The sequence below is a fragment of the Dryas octopetala genome, chromosome 2, assembly GCF_963921425.1.
Source record: "Dryas octopetala chromosome 2, drDryOcto1.1, whole genome shotgun sequence".
Taxonomy (NCBI): Eukaryota; Viridiplantae; Streptophyta; class Magnoliopsida; order Rosales; family Rosaceae; genus Dryas; species Dryas octopetala.
This window is the reverse complement of record NC_141367.1, coordinates 86,253-99,236: the sequence shown is the minus strand read 5'-3', so window position 1 is coordinate 99,236 and position 12,984 is coordinate 86,253. Positions and strand designations below refer to the sequence as shown.

General features: G+C 34.3%; 1 protein-coding gene across 1 annotated transcript; it reads right to left on the bottom strand.

Annotated features, from left to right (window-relative positions):
- Window positions 1-9,913: 9,913 nt before the first annotated feature.
- Window positions 9,914-12,663, bottom strand: LOC147292282 (uncharacterized). The gene is made up of 2 exons (XM_086234545.1): window positions 11,517-12,663; window positions 9,914-10,956 (listed from the first exon to the last, which is right to left on the bottom strand). The coding sequence occupies exons 1-2, from the start codon at window positions 12,661-12,663 to the stop codon at window positions 9,914-9,916; spliced, it is 2,190 nt and encodes a 729-aa protein (XP_086090671.1).
- Between the last annotated feature and the right edge of the window lie 321 nt (window positions 12,664-12,984).

Genomic DNA, 12,984 nt, shown 5'->3' with positions numbered 1-12,984 from the left:
ACTTGGTGTATGTCTATTATTTGCTTGGGGATTTCAAATTAGTTTAGAACTTGGACATACTGAGTTATTAAATGACTTACGTTAAGCAAAATGAAGCTACCTTGTTGCCATTAGTATGTTGAAATAGTCTTGGTCAGTTTGGCAAAAATGCTTATGGTTTTATTAAATACCTATCTTGTTACATAAAATACTTTGAAATGTGTGCAAATGATTTGGACTAGTTGAGCATTGGATCAACTGTTTTGGTGATGCTCACCCCTACACAGTTTGTAAGTGCAAGATAACAATTAGGACCATGGTTAGCATGATAGACCTCTCGGACTCAGAGGAAAAGCAAAGAGGCTGGAGGAATAGGACTCTCAGCATCGACATCCCAACACCCCCAACCTCAAAGGATTCAATTGAAGAAGAAGACCCCTCAATGGATGAGTGTGTAACATTCTTTTTTTATTTTATTACCTTAGTTGTGAAATCTGCTGACTAAAGTTATGAAGGATTTAGAATGGCTCATTACCAAATACTATTATTTGATTCTATTGTTCCTATCTTTAGTTCCTTAATAGATTTCAAGTAATAACTCCAAATTATGATTCTTACTTTTAAAGGTTTTGACTGGTACATTTTAAAGCAAGGGTATGTTAATCCTTTTGTCAAAATTATATTTTAACTACTAAACCTAAGGAGCTCATCACTTTGGTGAAGCTTCCTTGGCTACAATCACTCTTATTTGTCTTTAAACAAAAGAAAAAAATATAGCACTCTCTTGTAAGCTATTTATTTATTTCATTTTGCCTTACATTGATTATTGGCTTTGGAGTATCCTCACAAAGGTTTAGTGAGTTCATTTCAAGGTTAGTAACCAATATGCCCAAAGTGACAGGCGGCGCCTCATTTTGGGGTGTGACAAATATAAACCTGGCAAGATATTTCAGAAACATTTAATTTACAAATTTAAAGACAAATAGTGATAAGATTTATCAAGATTACAAGAGTTATCTAAACAACTAAAGAAACAAAATCCTTACCTATGACAAAAGTAGATATGCGAGGACAAAATAACCCCCACTTGTAAGATAACCTAACCTTTCATCATATTGTAATTAAATCTCTCTTTCATGTTCAACAGCCCTATCAGTAATGAGGAAAATGAAAGGAATGGACCATTGGTTTTGGCCAACAACGTCATAGCCTAAAGTAAACCAGATTACCGGATACAAAGTCAGATTCTCTTTGCAGAGTATGATGTTGTTGAATATTAGACATTTAAAATCCAACCAGTTAAACACAGATGAAAAATCATTAATCAATATAATTAACAAAGCTCTCTGATTTTCATATCTAAACAATTAAAAAATAAAGTGTTAACCTGATGACACATGAATCATTTGAATACAATTGATTGGTCAGTGGTAACTAGGAAGATGTGTTGAACATATATCATATATGTTTTAGGGGAAGCAAGATATTTGTTTATTAATTAGAAATTCACACCAACATGCTTCAACTTCTTCATCCTAAAATAAAATCACAGTAATAAGTTATTATTGTCAAACACTAATTAACAATAAAATGTTGTTACTGAATACTGACATAGCAAAATCTACAACTTCTAATATGAAAATTCATATAGTCACTGTCAAACAGTGACAAACATAAACAACAACACATTGTCAGTTTAAATGCAATTCATTATGAAACCTAATTTCATGATAGTGTCAACAAAAAAAGAAAAAATTAAATTAGATCTTAACAAAAAACAATTTCCATAATTCATATGACCTACAATACAAAATTAAAGCAAAATCTACAATTACTAATATGCAAATTTCAAAAAACAAATCTAAGATTTTAAACTACATACAATTGAAATTCATAAAATGTTTTGAAATAAAATAAGAAATTCACAAGGAATCTATCAAAATATACTAAATTAAAATAATCAATCAATCAAAATGTGAAACAAACCTGAGATTTCAAAGCAAATCTGCCGCAAAAAAAAAAAAAAAATTCAAATTGAGCTCCACCAAACAGATCGATGAGAAAGCGATAGAGAGAGATCGAAAGAGAGAAATCTGCGAGTGAAATTGGCGAGCATGAGAGAGCAATCTGAGAGAGAGAGAGAGAGAGAGAGAGAGAGAGAGAGAGAGAGAGAAAGAGAGAGAGAGAGAGCATAGTGACCTAGAAATGCAAAGGTGTAATGCTATTTGGAACAAATTAAGTGATTAAATGAAAGAGACTAAGCAAGGTGTCACTTAGGAGATGTGAAGATGAGGAACCACATGGAGATGAGGCCTCATTTGGTCCCTCTTATTTGGTCACTTAATTTGGTCCAGAGAACATAGTGACCCAGAAATGCAAAATAGGCAAAAAATTGGTATTAAAGAAAAAATGAAGCTTCCAGGTTTATAACATGGGCCGGGTTGTGTTTATAACGTGGACCGGGTTGTCAATAAGTGAATTTGTTTATCATACATTAGTATTCCTATACTAATTGATCGTTAGAGTCCATGAAATGGACTTTATAATCATTTACTAATTTTTGAATGTCACATCACACTATTAATTACATGTAAGCATTTTTTATTTTTTATAAAAAATTCATTTTTTTTAATATCCAAATTGTCTTTCCTTAATTTTAAGATAATAAATAATTAAATATAATTTATTAGGTAGATATTATAGAAAATTATGATTAAATACCGAATCCCAATAATTTTTTGGTAAAGCATGAAGACTATATAATATTTCAATTGAACTACCAAATTTAAATGTAGTTTTTTAGATTATGTCACAAATATGTTAGCCCCTTTGATTTGAGCATTTTCCATTTGACATTTTTGTCCTTTGATCCACATATGATGGGTGTTAGTTAAAATTTATAAGGTTTTGAAAAAATTGCCCTTGAGGCTTTTATATTATCTTGAAAATTTGATAATGTAGTCTCAACTTCACATTTAATTGTGACTATACGACACTCACAACTTCAAATTTAGTTATGATTGAACGACAGTCACATCTAAGTTGTGAGACAGTCACAATTAAGTTGTGACTTAATTGAATTTGTTTAAAAGAAATTATACTACAATATAGTATAAATAAAGGTCAAAATAATACTTTTACTCAAAATAATACATAGTATAGTGGTGTGAGTTGTCTCTTTCAATTTACCAAGACAGTCACAGTTAAGTTGTGACTGAATTGATTTTTTTTTTTAATACAATATAGTATAAATTAATGTAATATTTGTGATGTAATATTTTTTTCAGTCCGTAATTTATACCACCCAATTATAGCAAAAAATTAGTTGCCGCACCCTAAACACAGCCTACCAATAGTTTAGGCTTCATAATTACTAGAATTTACATCTATGCCATTAACCAAGCCCACAGCCCACAGAAACCGCAACCAATCCCATAGAAACTGCAACCAAGCCCACAGCCCAAAGAACCGTTGGAAGCCCACAAATTGCCAGAAGCCCACAAACAAACCGCACCCAAGCAAGTCCACAGGACAGCTGGAAGCCCAACCCCCCCCCCCCCCAGCAGCCCAGCCCACCCCAAACCCACAAGCCCACCCCATTACAAACACGTAGCACACAAAATATCCCACGATCTCTCACGAAAACAGTTTCAGACCCTCTCTCCCACGAACAGTTTCAGAACCCAGTTCAATTTTCCCCACTCCCCCCTCCAAGATTTCTCCTTCCATTAGAAAACATTTTGGAATCGACTCCCCCCCCACGAAAACAGTTTCAGAACCCATCCCCCTTCAACTTTCCCACTCCCCCCTCCAAGATTTCTCATTCCATCACTGAAAGAGTTTCAGACCCACTGCCCCCCACGAAAACAGTTTCAGAACTCATCCCCCTTCAACCTTCCCCACTTCTCCCCACCACGATTTCTCATTCTATTGCGAAAATATTTTCAGAATCCACTCCCTCTGAACTTCCCCCAACTCCCCCCCCCCCCACGATTTCTGATTCCACCACGAAACCAGTTTCAGAACCCACTCCCCCCTCCGAAGTTTCAGAACCCACTCACTCTTCAACTTCCGCCACTCACCCCCCACGATTTCTCATTCCGAAATCTACTCCCTCTCCTACAAACCAACACATATATTAGCTGAAGAAACCAAAATCGACAACAAACATAAAGAATTTTTGCAGAAAATGTAAGTGTACATAATTTTCTTCTCGGTATTCTGGGACATAAAAATTTGTGGGTATTCTGAGTAAGTGTACTAATGTAACTATATTTGAATTGAATTTGTGTTTCTTATGCAAATTGAGACTTAAAATTTGCAGGGTTCTAAAACTGTGACTACTTTCAGCAAGGTCACTAGTATATTCTAATAACTGTGACTACTTTCAAAATTGCAGGGTTTAAAAAATGGCAAAGGGGAAGCAAGCAACAAAACAAAACAAAGCACCGAAACATAAGGTAAAACGACAAAAAACAATTGCAACTCAATTTCTAAATAAGAACAGTTTCACTTAGTGTAGGAGGAAACAGTTTCACTAAGTTGCATAATGTAATATGGTTTCGTCATTTGACTGATGTAGTTTCACCTAGTTTATGCAAGTTGCACAAATGTATGTAACTATAACCAAGTCTAGGAGGAAACAGTTTCACTTAGTGTAGGAGGAAACAGTTTCACTAAGTTGCATAATGTAATATGGTTTCGTCATTTGACTGATGTAGTTTCACCTAGTTTATGCATGTTGCACAAATGTATGTAACTATAACCAAGTCTAGGAGGAAACAGTTTCACTTAGTGTAGGAGGAAACAGTTTCACTAAGTTGCATAATGTAATATGGTTTCATCATTTGACTGAGCTAATTTCAAGCACATAATTGTTCTTGATATAAATTCACTTGCTATAAATTCACTATAATTATCCATTTACACATAAACAGTTTCACTATAATTATCCATTTGCACATGTTTACTTTACTTTACTATAAATGCAATGTAACTGAATATGGGACTAGGAAATGTACCTTGACATGTTTCTTATGTTTGAGTATACCTTGACATGTTTCAATTCATAGCATATCCTAATAAGTGTAACTGTTTAAACATTTATAGAGTCAGAAAAAATCACCAGCGAAGGATGCTAAAAGGAATCCAGGTATACAATATCGATCTAACCTGGTGAGCTTTTTGAATATCCTCCAAAGCATCAAGCCTAGTCTACAGCAGAAGCATCTGGACAAGTTAAAACAGACTCCTTTTTGGACTTTTTTCGATGCCTGCAACAGAGGATTAATAACAAAGAAAGAGCACAGGAAATCAGACCAACAGATCCACCAAATCCTCAGCTTGTATGACACAAGAACACACAAATTCAAAATTGGGGGAAGATTTGAAGCAATTGAAGTTGAAGATGTTGCAAAGATGTTTGGGTTGCCAAGTCATGGAAAGGAAGTACAAATCGACAACTATGGCTGCACAAGATCTGATTCAAGTTTTGTAAAGAGATATTTCAGTGAAGACATAAGAGTGACCAAAAAAGAAGCTGAAAATGCACTTACAAAAGCCCTTCAAGAAGACAGAACGGATGATGTGGTGAGGCTGATTGTTATCTTGATGTTAACTATCATCTTCTTTGCAAATTCGGGGTACACACTTGCATGGAATTTAATCTCTCCAATAGAAAACATCAAGAAAATGAAATCGTTTGCATGGGCAAGAGCCATAAGAGATTTCTTGAGAAATAATTTGAGGAATAGTCCACAGGGCAGTTCTGTCAGTGGATGTGTTATAATGATTTTGGTACGTAATTACATTTTTCAGTTTTTTATTAACATTATTTTACAATATGTTGATATGATTGTAACTATATCTTTATTTATTGTATCTTCACAGTATTGGTTTTGTGAGAAAACTAGAGTTATAAAACCAATAGAAGGAAGAGAAAACATGAGTCCAACAATTGTAAAGTGGGACTTGTTGAAATTGATTGCAGCTTTGAGAAAGACAAAACTTGCAGATATAAAGGTAAAAATTTCTATTCTAATTAAGCTGTAATTGTATTATTAATATACTGAAACTGTTTTCTCAATGATACTAACACTAATGTAAATGTGCAGTTTGCAGAAGAAGATGTTGACAGTAGTAATGAGGATGATGAAAGTGGTAATGAGGATGATGATGATGATGATTTTGAAGAAGACATGTCATTAGTACAAATGGTAAGTGAAAAAAACATTATCTATACTGAATCTGAAATTATTGTATTGTAACTATTATTGCAATACCTTATATTGCAACTATGCAGATGGCAAGAAATAACGTAAGGATCAGGCGAAGAAATACAAGCCAAGAGGGTCCAAAAAAGAAACACAAAGTACTGGATGAGACTGCAGAGAAAGATGAGGGAAAAAGCGATGGTGAGGAAGGAAATGACGATGAGGAAGAACAGCAGGGTGGACACACTGAAACTGAATCTGACGAGGAGGATGAGGGAAAAAGCAATGATGAGGAAGGAAGTGAGGATGAGGAAGAAGAGCAAGGTGGAAACACAAAAACTGAATCTGATGAGGAGGTTGAGGGAAAAAGCGATGGTGAGGAAGGAAGTGAGGATGAGGAAGAAGACCAAGGTGGAAATACTGAAACTGAATCTGATGAGGAAGAACAAGTGGATGACACTGCAAAGGGGAAAAATGACAACAAAAAACAAGAGGAAAAGAAAGATGAGGATGAACCTGTAGAAGAAGAAGATGAAAATGAAGAAGAAGGGAATGAGTCTGACAGCAGTGCAACTGAAACTGAATCTGATGCTGCAACTGAAAATGAAGATGTCGAAGGTGGAGACCAGACAAGCGGCAATGATGTTTTTCGAGACATTGTTGGCTCATTGGAAGATCATTATCTGAGAGAAAGGGAAGAAAATTATAGGCAAATTAAAGTTCCACATGGAGTCGAATATCAAAGAATATCGACTCAAGAAATGCTGGCAGAAGAAATGACTGAGAATGAGGAGCTTACACGAGAAATGAATGATCTAAAACATCAATTCAACATGCTGAAAGAGGAAGCTGACAAACTTCGTGAACAGTTACAGGAAAAAAAGAGAGAAAATGAAGAACTGAAGCACATGTTGCAAATTGAAAAACAACAAAATTCTGAAGTTGAATTTCAGATGCACATGTTGCATGCTACAAATGCATCTCTAAATGAACATGTAAATGGATTGAATGAACAAGTGAAGGGAATGAGTAATGACCTTTTGGCAATAGCGACTGAGAACTGCAGCCTAGATCTTCAGATCAAGAACCTAGAAGACATCCAAAGTGAAATAATCCACATCAAGAACGAACTCATCAAAGAGGTAGAGTTCTTGAAGGAAAAGAATACTCCTGAAACTCCCTGCCAGGCATTAAAGATATCAAATAAGCATTTCATCCAAAACCTGTCAGCAATATTACGGATGAAACAAAGAAAGAGGAAGAAGTTGGAGTACCCTGAATTCGATTATGACTGTGGAAAGAAAAAGACAAGGACCACCATCAAAACTGCCGAAGTTGCAATGCCAATTTCACAAGTGGGTCCTGATGATGTTGAGGAACTCGACAACACTCAAACCACTGAAACTGTTGAAACCACTGCAACTGTTGATTCAGCAGTAGTAGATCAAAAGAGGAGAAAAATCCCATGGGGCAGATGTGCAGTGTACAAGATGATGGAACCTGAATTGAAAGCACAAATCATATATTACTGGAAAGAAGCTAAATTTGAGTAAGTCAAATAAACTCCATCTTTTTACATATGAAGTTTCACTGCAATACTAGACTGAAACTGAATCTTCACACTGAAATTGAATTTATACCGTAACTGAAATTGTTTTCTTTATCAAACAGTGAATTCTTTTGGTGTGGTAAACCTGGATGGACAGTATCACGCAAGGATGTGGATCAGTTGATCAAAGAGCATGATGTGGCAAATACTGTAAGATAAAAGCATGAAAGTAACACATGCTCAATTTCATTCTTATATACTTCTTATACCTTAAAATACTAATTTCTAACATTGAAATTCATCACAAAACATAGGTTGTCGACTCATATAATCACATATTGCAAGAAGAGCTACAAGAAAGTGGTACATTCATTTTCAGTACTTATGCCTGGGTAAGAACTGAAACTGTATTATTTATTTTTACTATTAATTCTAAATGTGTATATGTATGTTTTATCAAATTCAAATCTATTTTTCTTGAGAACATCAGAGATTTTTGGAAGAGAAAAACGACAATGGCATCGTTGGATTCCTTTTGAAAGAATTGTTGCAACGCTTGCCAAAATATGACAAATTCCTGTTTCCTATGCTATCTACAAAAAAGAGCCACTTCACACTACTTATGCTTGACTTGAAGAATAGAAAGTGGACGCATTTCAATTCCCTCAGATCAAGTAATGTGAACGGAAGTGATGTATGCTTTGAAAATGCAAAGTATTTGGTAAGAAACAAACAAAATGTATATTAACATTAAATTACACTAACATATGATTCATTCAGTTACACTAACATATGTTGTCTTAAACATGCAGAAAAATTACGTGGATCAATTCCTCACAGAATCCAAAAAGAATGCTGCACAAGATTTAGCTAAAGGGACAAGGAGGCAGAATCTAGTGAAACAAATAGGTCCAATTTCCCTAAACCAGGCAAATCAACAGAAACTAGATGACTTATATCAAGTGCAACTGAATGAGGATGAGAAAGTAACATTGACTTGGCTGTTGGAACACAACATTGAAATGCCAATTGAAGATGACAACAACTGTCCCCAGCAAAAATCGGGAACGTAAGTATTATTACATATTTTAAAAAGTGCAAATATATATTTCAGAATAAAGGAATGACTGTAACTGTAAGTTTGACTGTAACTGTAACTTGTCTATTGCAGAAATGATTGTGGATTCCTAGTCATGTACTACACAGAGCAAATTCAAAGGGGAGCTCCATTTAAGAACCCTTTCACAAAGACGGATGTGCAGAAATTCAAAATACAAGTCCTGAAGAAGTTCATGGATCATCCACTTAGCTGGTTGAACATATTGGGCAAAAAAGTTAAGAGACCAGAAGCCAACAACAAGTTTGATCATATCATGGCGAAATTCAAACATTGATAAAATGTCGAGACTTTTATATTTATAACTTGTATATAAGTAGTTGGTTTATTTCTGTAATTTTTGGCTAAATTCAAACATTGATCTAATTTCTTTAATTTATAACTTGTATATAAGTAGTTCTTTTATTTCTGTAATTTTTGTAATGTCTAAACAATTTCACTTTAAAAAAAAAAACTTCTTGGTCATTAAGTTCTAGTGTAAATGTTAAGCAATAACTAAAATTGGACACTAAAAGTAACTGAAACTGTATTTAAATGTTGTCAACTTTGCTTGTAGGACCAAAAAAACTCGCAATAACACCAACGCACTTGTCAACTTTTACAAAACAGTTTCTCTTGAAAAACAATTTCACTTGCAAAACAGTTTCACTTACAAAACAGTTTCACTTAAAAAACAGTTTCAGTTGCCATGTTCAAAGAAAGAGGCGTACGTCTTTTCAGTTTCAAGAGAATGAATAGTCTCATTGTTAATAAGCTATCAACTGGAATATAATAATTGTATCATAAGTCAGATAATTACATTCAACTGCAATCATAAACCAAAATCCCTAATAATACAAAATATTCAACTGAAACTATATCAAAACAGTTTCACCTTCGAAAATAATACTAAAAACAAGAAAACCAAACAGATTCCATTTGAAAATTCCAAAATCCAAGAATACAGGACTACATAATAAAAATTTCGAGAATCATCAATCTAATTCAATGTAATAATTCCAAGAAATCCTTAAATTCAATTTCATAAACTGAAACTAAACTACAAAAACAAAGAAATCAATTCCTCAAAGGAGCAGTACATGTTTTCTTATTGTGGTCATCAACTTTACCACATCTACCACATTTAATAGATCTTGAACTGGCTCCAATAGACTTATACCTCGTTGATCTTGGTCTTCTAGGAGGCCTCTTTGTAAAAGGAGGAATAACAAAATCAGAAGCATCATAAGCAGATATCTCAATATCAGGAATGGGAAGAATTGCAGCTGCATAGGAATTCCTATTGTAACCAGATTTAAATTCGTCTTCAATGTAATCATAGACATTTTTACCCTCTCTTTGAATTGCTACAAGAGCATGAGCACAAGGGAACCCTTCAATTTTCCATCTACGACAAGTACAAAAGTTGGAGTTCAAATCAACTAAAACAAAATGTGGACCGAACACCTCATAAACAGAATCATATGATCGGGCAATCTTCCAATGCCTACCCACTTCCATATACTTCCTCAACATCTCATCCATTTTAGGACAAATAACATTATGCCAACTACTAGCCTCAGTCCTTCTTTTGTCCATAGTTTCCATTATTTGAACTCTAATACCATCAACCATTTCAAATATGAGCAATGAACGAAACTTGAGGATCCAAAAATTAAAAGACTCAGATAAGCCATTTGCCATAACCCCATACCGATTACCTTTAAAAAAAACACACGCCCAATGTTCAAACGGAATGCTCTCTAAGAATTTCTTAGCATTGTCATGCCCTTCTTTTTCCAAATCAGCCAAATGTTTGTAAAAAATCTCAACCGTTGGCGCATATGCACATTTCATGAATAAATTCAGAACACGTTCTCTCAAATATTTACCAACTACTTTCACAGGAAACTTATTTTTCAAGTTTCCTACCAAATGAAAATAACAATATGCATGAGGTGAGGAAGGAAAAATACGGTTAACACCTTCTAACAAGCCAGGATTACGATCTGAAATTAATGTAACTGTACGACCTTGGGGTGCCAAAAAATTTTCAAAAAACCAAGTCCAATTGTCTTCAGACTCAGAATCCACAATAGCATAAGCAAGAGGAAATATACCTACAGAAGAATAAATAAAACAAACAAAGAAAAAGCCGAAGTGTAACTAATAAAGCAAAAGAATAAAATATGATAATTTACGAACTGTAACTGAATTTAACTAAGATAAATTACTGGACAGAAGATAAATTTTACTAAGTCAAATAAACTCAATCTTTCTATTTTTTAACTTTCACTGCCATATTAGACTGAAACTGAATTTCCACAGAATTGGTACACTGAAACTGAATTACCAAAAAATTCCTACACTGAACTGAATTAATCTCTTTAGAGCCATATATAATTAAGTCAATTAAAAGTTTCAATATTACAAATACCTGGTTTGTCGGCATTTATGTTAGGGTTTAGCTACGGGATTTTGGGCTCCGCCCAAAATCCCGTAGCTAAACCCTAACATAATGCCTCCACCAAGCCCATTCTATACCCTAGGAGGAGATTGGATCAAAAATAGAGATTTACCCTTAAAAATCGAGGAAGGAAGCAACGGCAAAAAAAAAAAAGAGTTGAAAGGTAAATGAACGAAATCAATAAACAACTGCAACTAAAAAAAGAAGACGTACCTTTATCACCATCCCTTCCATTTGCAGCAAGCAAATGACCCAAATACTTCCCTTTCAAAAAAGTTCCATCAACATGAACCATGGGAAGACACCATCTATATCCTTGAATACATGCAGAATATGAAATGAAAAATCTCAAAAACCAACCACTTGACTCATCCAACTGTAAAACACAATGTGTGCCTGGATTTGAAATCTTCACAGCTTCAACGTACCAAGCTAACTTTTGAAAAGAGGCCTCCTCATCACCATGAACAAGAAGCTTTGCCATCTCTTTACCTTTCCATGCATTTTGATAACTGATATCCAAACCATAGTTCAGTTTCAGTTCCTGCACAATGTCAATAGGTCTCAAAGATGGCTTCAAACGAAGCTCATCTTTCACAATTGATGATACAATTCGTGAACTCATCATCTTTCCTTTAGTCTCACGAACAACTCCACGGCATGTATGCTGATTATTCATAGTACGAATATAGCAAAATCCATTTGCTCTACATAACACTGCATACACACGCCATTTACAACCATGTGAATTCTTCTCAAAACATTCAGCTATAATCCGATCTTTGTCATTCTTCGCATATACAAATTTGAATCCCATCTGAACAGCATATTTCACCAATTTCAAACGAAATTCAGCTACACCGCCCTCAAATTTTTGTCCAACATGATCAATATAACCTTCCCACTCTTTCGATAGATAACTTTTAGTTTCAGCAGTTCCAAAATCACCTAAATACTGATTCGGATCAATCAAACTCTCAAAGTCTTCAGAAGATGAACAACTTGCACCTTTCTTTCTTGTATAAGAGACTTCACTAGCACTTGTATCTTTAGATGATGTACTAGGAGCACTACAAGCAACATACTCAACAAGAACACCATCGTGATTCACAAGTATATCAACATATGAAAGTTTAAACAACGGCAAAGAAGCTAACATCAAGTGAACATCCATATCACATTCCAATTTGCAACTTTCAAGATCCAGTAAAGAGTAGGATAACCTAAATTGCCCTGCCTTCAAATGATTGAATCTCTTTATTACTTCACAACAAATCCATTCATAGGTAACACCGGAAAACAATGACAAAAGAACTGACTTACTGTCACAAGTAACTCTTGAAATCACACCAACATCCATTAAGCTACATGATAAGAAAACATAAAACAAAAAAGTAAGTAAACACTGACTAACAAAATAAAATCAATTGAAACTGTTAAAACAGAACAACGTAATCAGTATTGCAATTCAATTTCTTAATAAGTTTAGGCAATATCAGTTTCAATTTGTGACTTAAAATAAAACAAACAAAGAAAAAACACAAGTGTAACTGAAACTGAATTTCCACAGAATTGCTACACTGAAACTGAATTTCAATATAATTGCTGCAGTGAAACTGAATTTCAATATAATTGCTACAGTGAAACTGAATTTCCACAGAATTGCTACAGTGAAACTGAA